The sequence below is a fragment of the Perognathus longimembris genome, chromosome 10, assembly GCF_023159225.1.
Source record: "Perognathus longimembris pacificus isolate PPM17 chromosome 10, ASM2315922v1, whole genome shotgun sequence".
In the NCBI taxonomy this organism is placed as follows: domain Eukaryota; kingdom Metazoa; phylum Chordata; class Mammalia; order Rodentia; family Heteromyidae; genus Perognathus; species Perognathus longimembris.
Window position 1 is genome coordinate 37,954,271 of NC_063170.1, and position 19,007 is coordinate 37,973,277.

Genomic DNA, 19,007 nt, shown 5'->3' on the forward strand with positions numbered 1-19,007 from the left:
AATGGAATACTACATAGCGATTACAAATTGTGAAATATAGTTATTCACAGGGAAATGGTCAGAACTTGAACAAAATGTTGAGCAAGACAAGCCTAGAACACAGAAAGCAAAGGGGCATGATCTCCTTGATATATGACTGTTAAGGAGGGGGGAGGGGGAGACAGTAGAGACCAGGTCTGCAAAACCAAAAACTTCTTGTCAAATGGTATTTCCCACAGGTTTGGGTCAGTGACCCTATATTATGTAACTAAAGCCAAACAACTACTCAACATATAAAGGTCAAAAATAGACCTCTCAGTGGATCACAATAGCTCAAAATCTATGTATGTATGTTCATATAAGACTATTGTTGACATATTGTCGACTGTCGACATTACATTTAAAGCCCTAGGCGAATTGTGTTTGGTGTAGGCCATGTGGTTACTGTATATGTTCTTGGTACACTGTGTATTGTATATATGTCTACCTGACCTAGGGAAGGGAAAGAAAAACAGAGTGTTAGATATCACAAGAAATGTACACACTGCCCTACTATGTAACTGTACCCCTTGTGCACAACACTTTGTCAAAATTTTTTGTTTAATTGATAAATTATTAAAAAAAAAGAATTAAATGTTCATGAACTTAAATCTCCTTTTGTATAAAAAATTTAAACTGGCAAAATGAAAACAAAACATGCAAAATAAAGTAAGAATTATTAAAAAAAAAAAAAAAGAAAGAAAAAGAAAAAGCCAGAGTGCTAGCCTTGAGCAAAAAGAAGCTAGGGACAGCGCTCAGGCCCTGAGTTCAAGTCTCAGGACTAGCAATAAACCCAAGAAATACTAAAAGAATCAAAACATACTACCAGAGTAATGTACCTATCCACCAAGGAAGACTAAAAGAAGGATAAAGAACTACCACAAAACTAGAAAACAAGTTGCGTATTAGCGATAATAACATTTTACCTATTAATAATTACCTTGAATGTAAATGGATTAAATCTCCAGATAAAAGACAGAATGGATTTTAAAGCCAAGAACCAACAATAGCTTGCGTAAAAAACTACCCTTATTTCTAAGGACATATAATGACAATGAAGGGATAAAATAAGAAATTTCATACAGTCTGGGAACATTGGCTCATTCCTATAATCCTAGCTACTCAGGTAAATATCTAAGGATCGAACTTCAAAACTAGCCCAGTCAGGATAATCCATGAGACTCATTTCCAATTAACCACCCAAAAGCCAGATGTGGAGTAGTGGTGCAAGTGGTAGAGTACCCAACCTTGAGCAGAATAGCTAAGGGACAATGCCCAGGCCCTGAGTTCAAGCCCCAGTATGAACTCAAGTAAATAAGTAAATTAATAATTTGAAATTTTCATTCAGATGGAATTCAATGGAAGCAGGAGTAAAATATTAATACTAGATAAAACAGGCGTTAAATCAAAACAGTAAGAAAGAGACAAGGTTATTACATAAGTGGGTTGATCTAGGAGAGGAAATTGAAGTAGGGGGGTTGGGTCTGGCTGGTGTCATCTTACCAACATGGTGCCTGGTGGGGTCTTGTCTTCATGGTTGGTGAAGGTGAAGCCACCCCCTCCCAGGTGATGGGCGTGCCTGAATCCCTGGAGGCAGGGATGGGCACTTGGCTGATAGGTTACTAAACCTGTCAATCCAGTGTCCGGGACACGAGTTTTTCTGTGGCTCTGTCCCCTGACCTGACTCCATTTAGGCCCAGACCAGCTCAGAAGTCATTGCGGGGATGTCTCCATGTTCTTGTCCTGTCTCCTGCCTCCTGGCTATTCTCTGGTCACGATGTCATTCCAATTCAGCTCATTGGACCTGAATTGCTTTGTTGGTATTGTTTTTGTTCTTATTTTCCTCTCTGGCCTGTTTCCTAACTGTGTTAAGTATATTTGCTGACTACTGGTCTTTGAGACAGGAGTCCATCATACAGTCATCAACATTTTAATAAAGACTCCAAGATTTGACCTCTCAAAATGTGGTTTCTCTGTTTTCTCACCTAACAACAAAATAACAATTCTAAATTATACACACTCAATATTGGAACACCCAAATTTAGAAAGCAAGTATTAATGGACCAAAAAATAGAGCTAGAATCCACTACAATAGTAGTTAGAGACTTAAACATCTCCCTTCCAGCAACAGGCAGATGATCCAGACAGAAAATCAACACAGAAATATCAGAACTTGCACCCCACTGTGAACCAGACAGACATCTCTTAAATTTTGTGTGTGTGTGTGTGTGTGTGTGTGTGTGTGTATGTGTATGTGGGGGGGGGTACACATGCGCATGTGCGTGCATGTGCCAGTACTGGGGTTTGAACTCAGGGCCTGGGTGTTCTCCCTGAGCTTTTGTACTCAAGGCTACCTCTCTACCACTTGAGCTACAACTCCACTTTTGGCTTTTTGTGGTTAATTGGAGATAAGACTTGCACAGACTTTCCCACTGAGAACTTAGAATACTGATGAAAGAAAATGAAGACACACATAAAAAAGAAAACAATCCTTTTAGTGTGTGTGTGTGTGTGTGCGCGCGCGCGCATCTGTGTATTTGGGTGCCAGTATCAGGGGTTTGAACTTAGGACCTAGTCCTCTCTCTAGGCTTTTTCCTCATGGCTAGTGCTCTACCACATGAGCTACATCTCTGCTTCTGGCTTTTTTTTTTCTTTTGTTTTTTGCCGTGCTGGGGCTTGAACTCAGGGCCTGAGCACTGTCCCTGGCTTCTTTTTGCTCAAGGCTAATACTCTATCACTTGAGCCATGGCACCACTTCCAGCTTTTTTCTATATATGTGGTACTGAGGAATTGAACCCAGGGCTTCATGTACACGAGGTGAGCACCTTACCATTATGCCATATTCCCAGTCCTGCTTCTGGCTTTTTGCTGCTTATTTGAAGATAAGAGTCTCATGGATTTGTCTGCATGGCCAGGCTTGGAACTGAGATCTTCACACCTCAGTCTTCTGAGTAGCTAGGATTACAGGTGTAGCTACTTAGTCTCATGAATAGCTAGGATTACAGCTACTGAGTATCTAGGATTACAGATGTGAGCCATTAGCACCTGGATACATTTGGCTTTCATGGATTAGAAAAATAAATGCTAAAATGTCCATACAGCCCAAAGCAATTTATAGATTCAATGCAAGCAAGATACCAATAGCATTCTTCACAGAACTAGGAAAAAAATCTGAAATTCATATAGAAACACACACACACACACACAATGTAATTACTAAAAACATTTTGAGCAAAAATAATAGAGCAGAATGCATTGTGCTACCTGACTTCAACACTACCATAATCAAAACAGCATGGTGCTAGCATAAAAATGGAAACATAGATCCATGTAACATAGAAGTAAACCAACATTTTGATGGCCAGCCAATTATCAACAAAAGTGTTCATGCATTGAAAAGGGGGCAGTTTTCAATAAATGATGGCATGAAAATTCTATATCCACCTTCGGTAAAATGAAGCTAGATCCCTATTATATATCACTAGTTGCAAAGACCAACTCAAAATGGACCAAATACTTAAAAGTAAGACCTAAAACTATGAAACTAATAGAAGAAAATCCTATGAGAAATACTTCAGGATGTGGAGCAAGGAGGTTTTTGTGGTCTTAGCTTCCAAGAAAGTTTAGTCTTGCTAGACTGTAAACTCTAGTAGGCAGCGATTATATTCTTTTTAATTTCCCTTAGTATCTCTAATGGGTGCTCCTTTAGTTGTGAACTTCATAACCCTGTTTTTAATTTCTCATTTATTTATTTATTTATTTATTGCCAGTCCTGGGCCTTGGACTCAGGGCCTGAGCATTGTCCCTGGCTTCTTTTTGCTCAAGGCTAGCACTCTGCCACTTGAGCCACAGTACCACTTCTGGCCTTTTCTATATATGTGGTACTGAGATATCGAACCCAGGGTTTCATGTGTACGAGGCAAGCACTCTTGCCACTAGACCATATTCCCAGTCCCTAATTTCTCATTTTTAATTGATAACACCAAACTAATTTGTGCATATTAATGGGGTACCATATATTTCACACCTGTATTGTGTAATTTTCATGGCTAGTAGTATTTCACTGTGTGTAGATATCAATTTGGATTGAATAAAATCACACATAAAGCCAGCTAGTTCAGGAGTCTTCTAGCCACCTCAGTGTTAGAGTTGTGACATGTATACCCATCATGTAAGGGAGCTGTATCTTCAGTTAACAGCTGCTAGCCACTATAATGATTTATGGAACAAACCAGCCCCAAACTCAGTGGCTTAATAAGCATTATTTTACTCCCAAGTCTGTGATTAGGACTGGGCTTTCCCTCCCATGCCTAGCACTTAGGTGTAGAGATTCTGGTTGTGTCCTTGCCAGCCCACACCAACCAGCTCAAAGCTTGCTCCATGTCTCAGCTGGCAGCAGCCTAGCCCAGGCATGCTGTCACTGCAAGGATGAAGTCCAAGGGTGAGAAAGGAAACAACAATTGCTAATGAGAGGTCCTTGGGCCAAAGAAAGTTCAGCTCAGGCTCCATTCATTGGGAGGCTTGGCCATGTACACTGAGAAGGCTGTGGGCACAGGGAGATGAGAGGAGTCGGGCTATTAACACAGTTACACAGCCCATGTCTCCCCTCCAGGGCTGAGAACCCTGAGAATCTCTAAGGCTTCTCCCTGCTCTGGTATTTTCCTGTCCAGATGAATAGTATTTGCAGAGGTGAAGGGTTTCTATTGGTAGTTCCTGCAGAGGGTGCCAAATGCAAGTCAATAGCTCCTCCTGGCTTGCTTGGCGCTTCCCTCTATTGCAGTAGCTTGCTTCTCTTGTCCTCTTACCAGAAGCACAATTCCAGCAATTTAGTGCTAAGTTCCAAACTTAGCAGGCAAATGCAACCATCATTTTATCCCTCCACCTTCCCTAAACCCCACCTGGCTTCCCTGTTCTTTTCATCTCGTCTTCTGCCACTGTAATGAGATGAGCCATTGCAAGCTGCCTTGTGACCCCACTGTTTACCTCGGAAGTTCTTCCTTACAAGGTTGTCACGTAAGCAAGCTGGCAAGTCACAGACTAGATGCTTGGATGTCATCTTGGGAGACTGAGAGGACCTCTGTTACTGATAAAAGCATCGAAACTAGTTTAGTACTAAAATATATAATTTTATATTTATTTAATAAATATTTATATATTACATATTTATAATATATATGTATATATAAATCAGCCAAAGCCAGGCACTGGTGGCTCATGCCTATAACCCTAGCTAATCAGAAGGCTGAGATTTGAGGACTGTGATTTGAAGCCAGCCTGGGCAGGAAAAGTCAGTGAGACTTAATTTCCAATTACCTACCCAAAAAGCGAAAAGTAGAGCTGTGACACAAGTGGTAGAGCACTAGCTTTGAGCAGAAAAGCTCAGAGACAGGCTCTGAGTCCAAACCCCAGGACCAGTGCACACAGGCACACATGTGCATGCATGCACATGCATGTGCACATGCGCACGCACACACACACACACACACACACACACACACGCCAGACTGAGAGAAGAACCCTTGTGCCCCATGGCCCTGCCATCGCAGTACTATTGGGAAGGGCACCCACAATATTGATAGAAGCACAGGCCTCCCTATGAAAGCGCCTCAGTTGTTAAGTGTTCTAGCAGCTTCTTTCTCTTAATGATTACTGCACTCTTTCCAGTGCCACCCCAGCCTTGCTTTGTTACTCCAAGACCCTTGAGACAACTTATTGGAAAATTCTGTCTACAAACCTAGGCTGCTCAATCTCTGCACCTGGAAACCCAGAATAATCAGTAAGAATAAGGCAGTCTCTTCTTGCATGGAAGAGCTGGGTGTGAGTCACTGGCACACAGAGAAGCTGTCTCCTATTTCCAACCTAGATGCAGAAGTCCTGATAGGGCTTTTCAGGTAACCACCCTCCAGACTTACCTCAGCTCCAAGTCTCCAGAAAATCAGGCTCTGGGGCCACGTGTAGCCAGGTGCTGGTCCTGGGGCTTGAACTCAGGGCCTGAGCACTGTCTCTGAGCTTCTTTTTGCTCAAGGTTAGTGCTCTACCACTTGAGTCACAGCTCTACTTCTGGTTTTCTAGTGATTAATTGGGGATAAGAGTCTCACAGACTTTCCTGTCCTGGCTGGCTTTGAACCATGATTCTGCAGATCTCAGCCTCCTGAGTGAGCCACCAGTGCCCAGCTTTTTTTGTTTTTGTTTTGTAACTTATTGGAGATAAAAATCTCAAGGACTTTCCTGCCTGGGCTAGCTTTGAACCATGATCTTAGCCTCCTGAGTAGCAACCTTACCACTGGACTTTAGAGCACTGATAAATACCACTGTGAGGTAGCATCTGGATTGGCAAATACTCATATTCTTACTAACAATATTGATGAAAATTCTGCTATATTTTCAGCCATGCCATGTGACAGCCCTGGTCAGAAGCAGCTGAGGACTGCCTCAGTCCTCAGGACTGCCCTGTCAGCTACAGGGCAGAGGCCACACTCCAAAGCTGACAGACTTGGAAGACATGTTAGACATTAAACCCTGTCTAAAATCTCTTTCAGGAGAGGGAGTTTAGACTATGCGAAGTGATGTGTTGAGTTTGAACTCAGGTACTTGGACTCCCCTTTAAGTATTCCTCCCACTACACTGAGGTCCTCAATTTCATACTGGCCAGAGATCATCTTGGGGAACACTTATGCAGCATGGCTGAGCTCTTGGTTTTAACCTATGCATGTCTTGCCTACTTACAGGAAGGGTTCCTCCATCTGTGCATCATGGAGCTAGCTTTCCAAGGCAGGGATGAAGGGGTAGGGGACCCCCATCTTCCCTGATCTCTGCTTTCCATTTCACAGTATGAGGGGCAGGGTTATTATTATTAATTATAGATTCATTAAGCTTATAACTGAATCCATTCATGTCTGAGCCTTTCAGAACCCTCCCTTGGCATAGCAGGAGATGGGCACACTCCTAGTACTCTGGGTCTAGAGATAAGCAGACACTCAAATGCTATATGACACACAAATGCCTGAACATTCACATTATCATCAAACTAAGAAACTATTAGTTCAATGAATGTTCTATCATGTTACCTCTGCAACTCTTCCACATGGAGATCAGAAGAGCAAGTGTATCTATGAGCATTTGTATACTACAGTTGCATATGAAAGCCCAAGGAGGCAAGGCCCAGTCCTTAGCTTGGCCATCTTCTTTTCCATATCCCGCTCCATCCCACATTGAGAGGGGTCCCTGTGCTTCTATGGAGTTTCCAGCCTGCATGTCCCAGTGCGATATGTAACCCCTACAAATAGCTAGCTTCTCCTGGATACTTCTTTGTCCTGGAGGCGTGTGCAGGGCACACTGAGGAGGACAGGTGTAGGGAAGAGGCCTGCCCAGGCCCTGGGAGCAAGCTTAGAACTGTGGTTTTGACCTGTGATCTCAGGGGGACCTGGAGTATGTGCTCTAGGAAGAGGCCTATGAGATTCCATGGACCTTGCACCTCAGTCCCACAGACTCCCTGCCTGTGGGGAGGGTCAGGCCACAGGAGGACCAACGTATGGGACCCAGGACAGCAGCCTTCTCTTTCAGGTCTCTAGGTAGTCATGGATTCTCATCATGGTTGTGACCTCGGGAAAGTCCCACTGCCACTCTCAGCCTGTTATCTGCCTTGCACCCTGAGGCTGCCAGAATGCCTCCACCTTCCAGGGTCCTCCCCAGAGTCCAGGAAGCAGACTCGAACACAGTCGCCTCACTTTATCTAGCAGTGCCAAGACACCAGCCTTGTCTTCCCAAGGAAGAGTGAGTCACAGCAAGGAGTTGCCTTTATTTCTTAATTTCCCATCCAGAAGCCCCATTGTGGTCATGGAGGCAGCATGAAAGTAACATCTCCCCAGGACAAGAATTGGCCATGTTGGCTAAAGGAACCAACTGGCCAAAGTGACTGTCTCTAAAGCCACAACTCTGGGGGCTAATGTCACCTTGGCAGAGATTGTTCACCTACAGACTACTCCAGATGATTTTCGGGCCTGAAGTGCCTGCCTCCTGGATTCCATGACTCAGGATCATTGAATAGCTTTGACCTGCAGCCATCCAGTAACAAGAAGAAGCCCTGGAGATGTCTTTTCAAAATAAAGCTGTGTCTCACTCAAGAAGGGTGGTGAGCAAAGGCAGTATCAGCCATGCAGGACCAAGGAGCCTATAGGAAAGGAAGAACTCAGGCACACAGACATGAGCACGGACAGGAAAGGGGTCTCAGAGCACTCCGAGGAGAGCAGGGAGCAAGGAGATGACACCCAGGACACAGTCTCTGCCAAGGCTGAACTCAGCAATGGAGTTCTAGATGGGGAAAGCCAGGATTCTAATTTCTAAAGACAAGGAAACAGCAACATTGGCTCAGGTGTGGGCTTGTGAGCAGGTCTCTCCAGTAAGAGATAGACATGAAGGGTATGTGTGAGACAGAGGTCAAAGTGCAAAGACAGCCATGAGGTCACGATGGCACCAGGGATTTGAATACAAGAACTGGCAGGAAGAGAAGGGCTGCTGCTCTGCTATTGTTCACGTAGCAAGCAACCCAGCTGTGCCTCAGCCCTCTGAACAGGCATGAGCAGCGTCTTGTGGCTTCCTCAGTACTTTATTCACAGTTGGGTCTCATCCCAGATGAGCCCCAGTCACTTGAGGCTGGGCCAGGCTCAGGCCAGTTGAAATGTCCTCAGCTGGTTCAAGGCTGTACTCACCTCCTGGCTTTGTGGTGGCCAGGCCTTGGGAGAAGAGATCACTGGCCACCCTGGGCAAGAATGCCTTCAGGCACGGAGGTCCAAGGAGCAGGGAAGCCTGGAACACCAGACCCCCCAAAAGGATGAGAACAAACTACAACAGCTCAGCTGGTTTCCGTTTGTCTAACAGTGCTAAGCCAAGTCCACAGCCTGGGCCGGGAACATTCCAGATGTGAGAGGGACATTCTAGCCAGCGGTTTGGCCAGATGGTAGAGAAGGGGAGCAGGTCTCAGGGTGGGCATGTGGCAGGTTTCTGGTACTTTGGATTAAGACAGGATGCAGTGGTCCTAAATTCTTCCAGGTGGACTGAGTCGTCCAAAGTATATCTTAGCAGCAGGAATTCATCCTTGTTTGGTGTCACACGGAGGTTGGTGACCACGGGGCTGGGAGAGCACCAGGCCAGCTTGATGAGGGTAGAGGAGCTGCTGCCAGTAGGTTGGCTGCAGCCCACCTGCTCCTCACACCCTCAGGTGAAGTAGCGGCAGGGTGTAGAGTCGATGGAGCAGTACTGGGTGCACCGCAGGTCTCCATATGACCTGAGAGAGGCAGAGACAAAGGTCAGGGCAGACACAGGGCTGGGGCTGAAGCTGGGACGCTCCTGCCCAGCTCTGAGGGAAGGTTCTGGAAGGCTACCTCTGGAGACACTTGGTCCAATTGCATCAAACAGAAGTTGCTGCTACTACCGTATCAAGGCTGAGGGTTTTAGGAAAATGTCCTCATTCTCATTTGCATTTGCAGCACAGGGCTCAGGAAAGTTGAGGCAGGTCTGGGGTTTTCCTCCCCCAGGCCCCAGTGGAGAGATTTGGGTGGGAGGAATTGTTAGTCCTGCTGTGAACATGACCTCTAACAATAATAACCCCCTTCTCAAAGCCTGAAGGCTTTCCAGTACTGTCCAATGGTCCTGATGCTAATGTTCTGTATCAGTGTCGGCCAAGAGATGCGCTGGCCAGGTATGGTTATTGAGCCCTAGAATTATGGCCATTTAAAATTCGAATGATTTGAATCCGAACAGCCAAATCCAATGGAGTATAGTCTAGGCTTCTGCAATCCCAGATGATAATCCGAGACAGCGTCTTATGCACAATAACACATTCACTAGCACCCTCTGGGACTTCCAGGGACTAGGGAGTGACTACAGTGATGTCAGATGATCTCCAGTCAGGTTTCCCTAGAACCATTGAGTAGCTCAGCATGGCCAGCTCTCTGGAAGGTTCTGTTGGGAGGAATGTTCTTTCAGGCCATGGGCAGTACCCACAGACACATGTCCAGCAGGGTCCTGAGTGATCCTAACAGGCTTGGAGTCTGAATGACTACAGGCCTGCGATCCTCCAGCCTGAGTGAATATGCTGAATGTGAGAAAGCAGAATGGGAGCAAGAGAGGGATGAGCATGGAGTTTGTGCCCTGGTGCTGCTGAAGGCCTGGCAGCAAAAGCACAGGAGGCTAAACTCATGAGGAAGCAAGAGATCTAAGGAATCTGCAGACATTGTTGGGCATAGATTGGGTAAAAGCAAGTAGCCTCGTGTCTTCCCCAGAACATTTTACAACACTGGCTTTGTGATGATGAGTGGAAACAAGGTGCCAATGTAGGCATGTCCAGGCTGCATTCTGGACATGGAATCCATGTCTCTTAGGGTCTGTGGCTTTCAGGTGGCCTGGGAGAGGTCAACATGGAGGCCAGGACACTAGCACACTTGATGTGGCCATAGTAACTACAACTCACACACTGCCACTCCCCTCCGGGCCCAGGGCAGAGCTGGTGACTGTGTCATCACAGGCTCCAGGGTGTGAATGGGGCTCTGACTGAAGCCACACAGGGATTATGTGATTACTAGCTTCCCACTGAACAGAGAATGCTAGGGAGCAGAGACTATGTGCTGTACCTCAATGTCTAGTCATATCAGGATCATGAGTAGCACTGAGAATACTTGTGAAAGGGAGTGGGAGGAGAAAAGGATGGAAAGGGAGGAGGGAGATGTCTTCCCTACCCTGGGAGATAGGTCTCGCATGTTAGATAGCCAAAGTCAGAGCTGTCACAGTCCTCCACGCCCTCGTGCCGGAAACCATCTCCACAGTAGGCCCGGTGGCAGCCTGAGGAGACACAAGGACAAGGACGAGGCTCTGAGAAGGGGCAGGGAAAAACAAGGCAGGACGTGCCTAAGCCTGTAAGGACACTGTGAGCCAGAGCACTGTACCCACCTAGGCCCAACCGCCACTGGCTTCAGATTCCCAGAGCCAGGCCCTGCAGACCACACGCCCACAGCCACAGGTCCTGGAACAGGAGAAGGAGCCCCGGGCTCCAACCAGCCTTGCCATCTGCTGGCTGAGGGAGTCTCTTAAGTCTTTATCTGCAAAGCTGCCCACCTCTCACAGGCCTGCTGTGGGGTTCCCACGAGATAAGGGGGGAGACTGGGGTGTCAGGCCCCAGTGAGAGTACATGGTGATTCTCACCTGTCAGGAGAGAACTCCTAGAGGGGTGATGCGGACAGACCCTGGTTGTTTCTCCGGGGAGCCACAGGAGCCCACAGAAAGACCTGTATTCTCACACAAGGAGTAGGACCCCCACCTACATTTTCATTTATTTATTTATTTATTTATTTATTTATTTATTTATTTTAGACATTGGCTCCCTATGTAGCTAAGACTAGCCTTGAGTCTGCCTCCTAAGTGCTGGGATTACAGGTGTATGCCACCACATTGGTCTCATACCTCACTTTTTGTTTTTTTTGGTACCAGTCTTGGGGCTTAAATTGAGGGAGTGAGCCCTGAGTCTTTATGTTCAAGTCTAGCACTTTACCACTTGAGCCACAGCTCCACTTCCAGCCCTTAAAAAAAATGGTGGTTAGTTAGAGTCTCACAGACTTTCCTGCCTGGGTTGGCTTTGAACTGCGATCCTCAGATCTCAGTCTCCTGAATAGCTAAGATTATAGGCGAGAGCCACCAGAAGAGAGCCCAGCCCTGTGGCTGTGCCAGTGTGGAATGGACTCCAGGCAAAGCCAGAACATTAGAGGCTGTGCCCTGGGAGTTGCTGGGGGGGGGGTCAGTGCAGCCCTCCCAAGAGACCGGTTTCATCTCCCCTGTGTCCACCTTGGGTGTCACATCATCCTCTGCAGCCACACATGCCCACTCTTGACCCCTGAACAGACCAAGTCATGGATAGATTCAGTGACTGCATGCTAAACCCTACTACATCCAGATACCAGCACATGAAGGCAGCTTAAAGCGTCTCTAAATACTTGTGTCACTGCCCCGTGGTACCCATTTCACAGTCTAGGAAAGTGAGGCTTGCTGTAAACAACCCTCAGTATGGCTTACTACGTAGCATGGAGGCAACCAGAGTCTGCATCAAAACTCTGTTTTCCATCTCACCCTCACTTTGGTCATTTGAATAATTAAAAAAAGTCAAAGCAAACCATCCAGGGTGGTGCTGCCCCAGCACCCTCCCACCCACCTGGAGGCAGCACTGGCAGCCGGCCTCAGAGAACGAGGCTGGCGACTAGAGGAGTGCCCGCCTGGCAAGGGGTCCTGGCTCACAGATGTGGCCTCTTCCTTTTGCCTTTTATTCCTTCATTCAAAGTAAAGGCTGATCACACTACCTTCCCCTTTGGAGCCTAGAACCTGGGTTGTGCCAGGGAGTGGGATGGGAGACAAGCAAGGACCTGGGGTAAGGAAGGCACTCCCATGGGGCAAGACCTTGTCACCCACCTCACCGATGTGTTTGGGTGGTAGAACCGTCAACAGGTGGCTTGAAATTGGGAGGAAGGGTTCCATGGCATCCAGGACACTCTTTCTGGGCTTAGATTGGTCCCAGTCCCCATAGCTGGTGTCCAGGGCTAGTGCCACCCTACCTAGTGGGGTCCTCCCTGGCAGGGGCATACTCACTGATGCAGTCATCACCCGTATAGTGGTTACCGTCGTCACACTCCTCCCCAGGCTGCAGGAGCCCGTCCCCACAGGTGCCATGCTGGTCTACGGTGTAATCCACAGGGTAGAAAGGGGTCAACTGGCCAAAGAAACATACATCATTAACCGGGAGGTGGCAATGCCCAGGCAGCTGAAGAGCAAGGAGGCCCCTGCTCTGGGGACAGAGGCTCTGGACCAGGGGGCCTCCTGGGAGGGGTACTCTTGGTTTGTCACCCACCCACTATGAGCTCTGTGGTCAGAAGAATGCTGGGCCCAGATAAGTCAGCATTCAGTATCACAGGGCATGGTCTGGGAGCTTGGTTGGAGAGGAGCTTGTTTTGGGGCTTGGGAACACAGCTGCTCAGAAAAGTCTAAGAGAGCATCACTAGCCCTTCAGTGGAGACAGGTTGTACACATTCTTTTCAGGCCTAGCTGTTTGGCCTTTTCTTCCTTTCATATATAATATACACACATATACATATATATGTGTATATACCTATATATGAAATGTATATTATATATACACATAAAATATTTGGTGATACTATGGTTTGAATCAGGGCCTAACAATTGATTAGGAGGTGCTCTAATTCTTGAAGCAAACCATTAGCCCTTTTTCACTTTATTTTTTTCAGATAGGATCTCATACTTTTTGCCAGGGCTTGCCTCAAACTTTGGTCTTCCTGATGTCTTGCCTCCCAAAATAGCTGGGATTATAGGCATGCCTCATTGTGCCCAGCCCCCTTCCTTTCCTCTAATGGGTGTGCCTCTCTGTCAGCTGAGGACCTGTGAGAGAGATATCCTAAGGGCCTCAGAATACCTGGATGGGAAGCCAGCCAAGGCTGTCCTTGAAGTACAGGGATCTCTGGTCTCGGCGGAAGGCAATGGCATTTTGGGTGTTCAGCCTCTCAAGCTCCTCCTGGTTATTGACCACAAAAATCTGCCAGAGAACACATTGGTGAGTATCCCAGGAAACAATTCTCCATAGGCAGAGAAAGCTGGAGGAGGTGGCAATGGGAAATGGCTGCATAGGCCACTGTGTTCCATTGTTCTGACCACACCTTCTCCGGCCACTTCCTGATGTCTGAGTTTGAAATTCAATATTCACCATGATTTAATCTTTTCCAACATTATAGACATCCTTAAGACTTAAAAGGTGATTCATTTAGTTGAGTAATTTGAGAAAAGGAATGTATTCGAAAATGTTTGTTCTTCTATTATTTACCTTAATGCGAAGTTTGGGCACTGGTTAAATAAGTCATAGAAAGCATCCCAATGGATGGCGCCATGTGCATCCATTCAAGTGATGCTTATGATGAAACCATGTGCAGGGCTTATGGCACGATGACGCAAGGGAGGTATGCGAGAAAAGAGTGGGCACCAAGGCAAAACGACTCATAGCTAACCACAAATTATTGCTGTTAAGGTTAGGATTCATCCCATTGCTTGTTCTGTTTTAACATTTACTTGAAATTTTCCATAATAAAAAGTTTAATTTATAGCATGTGAAAACACAGTGAGATTTCACCTAAGAAGTTAGAGCATAACATTTTTATACAATATAACTTGAACCATATCAAAGTGACACTTCAAAAAACAGAAGCAAAGAAATTGCCTCTAATGACTCATAGCCAAATAAACAATTTGGTTTTCTTCTTTTAATTATCCCCTATCTTATAACTTTCTATAATGTGGCTATAGTGAAACACAAAGATGTGCGAAACAGGTAAGAGGAGTCCATGAGCACCCACCTCAAGCTGCACCCCAAAGAGCCTTACCGCAGGAACTCGCAGGGAACTGGACCCATATATGGACTCCCCATAGGAGGGGTTATTCACATTCACAGGAGGTCCACAAAGACATCTGCCTGGAGGCCCTGGAAATCCTCTTTCTCCCTTGGGTCCCATTACAAGTTGTCCTAGAAAGCAACAGACTTCTGTGTTACTAGAGCCAAGAAAGAGAAAACCAGATCACTCGGGGAGACACAATGAACCTGTGGTTAGAGTCATCTGACATCTACACATGTCAGCACAGGCCTAAGGGAGAGGCTCAGAGAGATCATTTTGACCCAAGATGTGGAAATGATGAGGAGCGAAATAGCTGGTAAGACATGGAATTCCCTTCATTCCTGCCTTACAGACAGATAAGGTAGCTGGTGCTGCAGCAGCCATATTGCAACCGTAATAATAAAAGCAAGTGTGCAGGGACACAGGGCCTGGGACTCTGACTGTGATAAAGGTGGAACCAAAGCCAGCTATTGTCCATTTATAGATTTCCTTGTCGGAGTAAAACAATGTCTTTTTGGTTTAGATTAATGTTAACAGGGGGATTTTTGTAGATAAATATATTACTGATGGATAGATTTTATGGTTTTAAATCTTTTTTTTTTTGTACCAGTACAGGAGTTTGAACTCAGAGTCTTGTGCTTTTGCTTGGCTTTTCCTCTCAAGGCTGCCTGGCTGGCTTCCAACTGGGATCCCCAGATCTAAGTTCCTGAGTAGCTAGGATTACAGGTGAAGCCACCAGCATCCAGTTATCTTTTCCTTATATAAAGAATAATTACAAGCCAGGCACTTGTTGCTCATGCCTGTAACACTACACTAGTCAGGAGGCTGAGATCTGAGGATTGCAGTTTGAAGCCAGCCCAGCCAGTAAACTTCATGAGGCCCTTATAAATCATTAAATAAATTACTCAGAAAAAGCCAGAGGTGGTATTGTGGCTCAAGTGGTAGTGTGCTAGCAAAAATCTCAGGGAAGAGCCCATACCCAGTGTTCAAACTCCAGTACCACCAATAATAATCATAACAACAACAATAATTATAATTATAGAGGAATTTCTGGATGTGTTTTTTTATGTCTCCTGAAAGAATATGGGACATTTGTAAATGCTCACCTCACTCACATTTCTGTGATAAAAGTCAGGATGTATCCTGAAAACTTATGATCAGGAAACTCACTCCTGCTGCTAGGGTAGCTAGAGCTGCTAGGGTAGTAGTCCTTACATTTACTTTGATTTTTTAATTAAACAATATTTTACTAGCACAAATTAATTGTACAAAGTCATGAATACTTTGATTTATTTCGAATTTTAAGTAAAAAGATCAGGTCTCACTATATGGCCAAGCCTGGTCTCAGATTTCTGGGGTCAAGTGATCCTCTTGCTTCAGCCTCTTGAATAGCGAGGACTACATGTGCACACTACCATGTTCACTTTTTAAAGGCCATGTTGCTCAGGACATACTCCAGACTAGTTCAATCAACACTAACTACTAAGAATATGGCCTAGGGGGCTGGGAATATGGCCTAGTGGCAAGAGAAGCCCTGGGTTCAATTCCCCAGCACCACATATACAGAAAAAAGCCAGAAGTGGTGCTGTGGCTCAAATGGCAGAGTGTTAGCCTTGAGCAAAAAGAAGCCAGGGACAGTGCTCAGGCCTTGAGTCTAAGCCCCAGGACTGGAAAAAAAAAAAAAAAGAATATGGCCTAGGGGGCTGGGAATGTGGCCTAGTGTTAGAGTGCTTGCCTAGCATGAATGAAGCCTTGGATTTGATTCCTCAGCACCACATAAACAGAAAAAGCTAGAAGTGGCTCTGTTGCTCAAGTGGCAGAGTGCTAGCTTCAAGCAAAAAGAAGCCAGGGACAGTGCTCAAGTCCTGAGTTCAAGCCCCAGGACTGGCAAAAAACAAAAAAAGAAGAATATGGCCTAGCTAAAGTGGTAGCGTGCTGGCCAGCCAGTCCCGAAGCCCTGGACACACACACACACACACACACACACACACACACACACACACACACACACACTCTCTCTCTTTTTCTTTTTTTTTTTTATCAGTCATGGTCCTCCAACTCTGGGCCTGGGCGCTGTCACTGAGCTCTTCAGCTCAAGGCTAGCATTCTACCACTTGAGCCACAGCACCACTTCTGGTTTTCTGGTGGTTAATTGGAGATAAGAGTCTCACGGATTTCCTGCCCAGACTGTCTTTGAACTATGATCCTCAGATCTGAGCCTCCTGAGTAGCTAGGATTACAGGTGTAAACCACCAGCACCTGGCACATACACATTTCTAAGAACAGAATCTAGAAATACACAAATTTATTTATTTGTTCATTTATTTATTTGGGATATAATAGGGTCCAGTGTGTGCTAGATCAATGCTCTACACCCTTATCTCTCTTTTCATTTTTTCTTCTGTGCTTGGGATTGGACCAAAGGCCTTGCACATGCTAGATAAACACTTTTCCACTGAGTATACTTTCATCCCTAGGCACCTATAAATTTATAAGATCTCTTGGCTAGGCACCAGTAGCTCATGCCTAAAATCTTAGCTTCTCAGGAGGCTGAGATGTGAGGATCAGAGTTTGAAACCAGCCCAGGCAAGAAAGTTTGTGAAATTCCTATCTCCAACTAAGCATCAAAAAAGCAGGAAGTGGAGCTTTGGCTCAAGTGGTAGAACACCAGCCTAGGCTCAGGGACACGACCTAGGCCCTGAGTTCAAGCCCCAAGACCAGCACACACACACACAAAAGTTCTCAAGATGTTTCCAATGTGCACTATAATTGAGGCCTACCAGTCTAAGGAAATGGGAGTTGCACAGGACTCTATCAGCCAGATCATTTCCCTTATGCCCCATCTTCCTGTCCTCAGAGGCCTCTTCAGTTCCTTATGATCTGGTTCAAATATCAACTCCCAGGAAAGTCTTTTTGAATTTTCCCCCTGTGTCTAAATTCCTTATGTCTGTTCTTCACAGTACTTCTCCGTGATATTCTCTCCTCCCATAGAACTTAAACATCCACAGGGCAGGGCTGGGACTGGTGTCATCTACCTGGCCTTGACACATGCCCCAGCATGCTATGTGTTTGACAATAGAATGAATAAATGTATGTAAATGAATTGGAGGGCAAAGGTTTTTGGAAAGGGTTATAATTCATACTCTGGCTGATAGAAAAATGCTGGAGCAGGAGCCATGCAACAAGAAGAAGAAAGAACAAAGAAGAAGGAACTGAAAAGAGAAAAATAAGAGGGTGTCAGAGACCATGGTCATTGGTCTCAGAGAATATCTTGGGCAGCAGGGGTTGGGAGCTCCATTTGTACATTACAGAAAGGCAGGAATGCAATGACCCCAGGGGAGAGATCTGGTCAGGAGCATAAGGAAGCAGCTAAAGCTGGAGAAAAAGATGCCAGTGGAAAGACCCCCCAAACCAGAATGTGAACAGCAGGCAGGGAAGGAAGGCATGACAATATCTTATGCCAAGTTATAGCTGCTGATTCTCACAGGACATGTGAATACCATTCTGTGGGAAGAGTGCCACTCGTTTTGATATTTTCAAAAGAGCTGGGTGACATGAGAATCCCAGCAGCCCCAGAGAGTCCTGGGGAAATGAAGTGGCATGCTCTGGGACTAGGAGTGTGAGTGAGGCATTGGATCAGCCTTCTGGAGGGCTTTGTGACACCATGGTGCCCCCAGAACCATGGCCTCAGAGACAGGCTAGAATCTGACTGACTTTCTGGCTAATTAGTGGTGAGGTTGAGATTTGAACTCATGTTTGATCTAGCACGTTCCATTCAAAAGACAAAGTCCAAGAACAGAGATACTCGGAGGAAGCTGGCAAGTCCCAAGTGCCACATGGATTCACTTACTGCAGGCCTGGGTTCAGGAAAGATGCAGCCAACTTTGTAATTTGATGATTGCAAATTAGGTCCTAAAGGCATTCTGTCTTTATTCTCCCCTTCCACAGCCTCTTTTCCCTATAAGTTGGGCAATTTAAAAAGTCCCATCCTTTCTCACTTCCTCAGCCAGCTCTAGGGCACTGGGCACCAGAACCTAAGGAAGCCATCTGACAGGATGTGGCAAGGTGCCCGCTGCCACTGCTGCAGTTTCCTTGATGCTTCCTCCCAGCTGTTAGTGGTATTGGATATCCTACCTGCTCCTGCCAGGATGACTTGTGGGCATGGCAACCTGAGCATCCTCACCTCAGCTCAATACTACTTCCTGAAGCCAGAGGAGCCTGTTCTTCATCTTTGCCCAGAGAGCCCCAAATTGATGCTGGACCAGTGTGGCCACCAGCCAGCTTGGTGACCTTGTGGGAGTCCTCTCTCTCTCTAAGGCTTTAACATGTGGTCTGTAGAACCCAAGGATACAAGATGGATTTGGGGCAGAGGTTCATATTATACATATTCTTCCTGAGAATGAGTTGTGATTTTTTGGGGGGGGAGGAGGTGTTGGTCCTGGGTTGAATTCAGGGTCTAGGCACTGTCCCTGAGCTTTTTTTTTTCCTTTAAATTTTTATTAGCAGAAATAAATTATACAAAGGTTATTTCATCATATTTACAGGTGCATATAA

The 19,007-nt window shown here is 45.9% G+C and overlaps 1 protein-coding gene across 4 annotated transcripts in view; it reads right to left on the reverse strand.

Annotated features, from left to right (window-relative positions):
- Positions 1-7,814: 7,814 nt before the first annotated feature.
- Colq (collagen like tail subunit of asymmetric acetylcholinesterase) overlaps positions 7,815-19,007 on the reverse strand; it is a 62,920-nt gene continuing 51,727 nt past the window's right edge. For all 4 annotated transcript variants that reach the window (XM_048355899.1, XM_048355900.1, XM_048355902.1 and 1 more), the window contains 5 exons: positions 14,445-14,584; positions 13,487-13,606; positions 12,646-12,766; positions 10,752-10,854; positions 7,815-9,301 (listed from right to left, as the gene is read on the reverse strand). In XM_048355899.1, the coding sequence (XP_048211856.1) occupies positions 9,232-9,301; positions 10,752-10,854; positions 12,646-12,766; positions 13,487-13,606; positions 14,445-14,584 (554 nt within the window). In that variant the 3' untranslated portion in view covers positions 7,815-9,231. The remainder of the gene's footprint in view (positions 9,302-10,751; positions 10,855-12,645; positions 12,767-13,486; positions 13,607-14,444; positions 14,585-19,007) is intronic.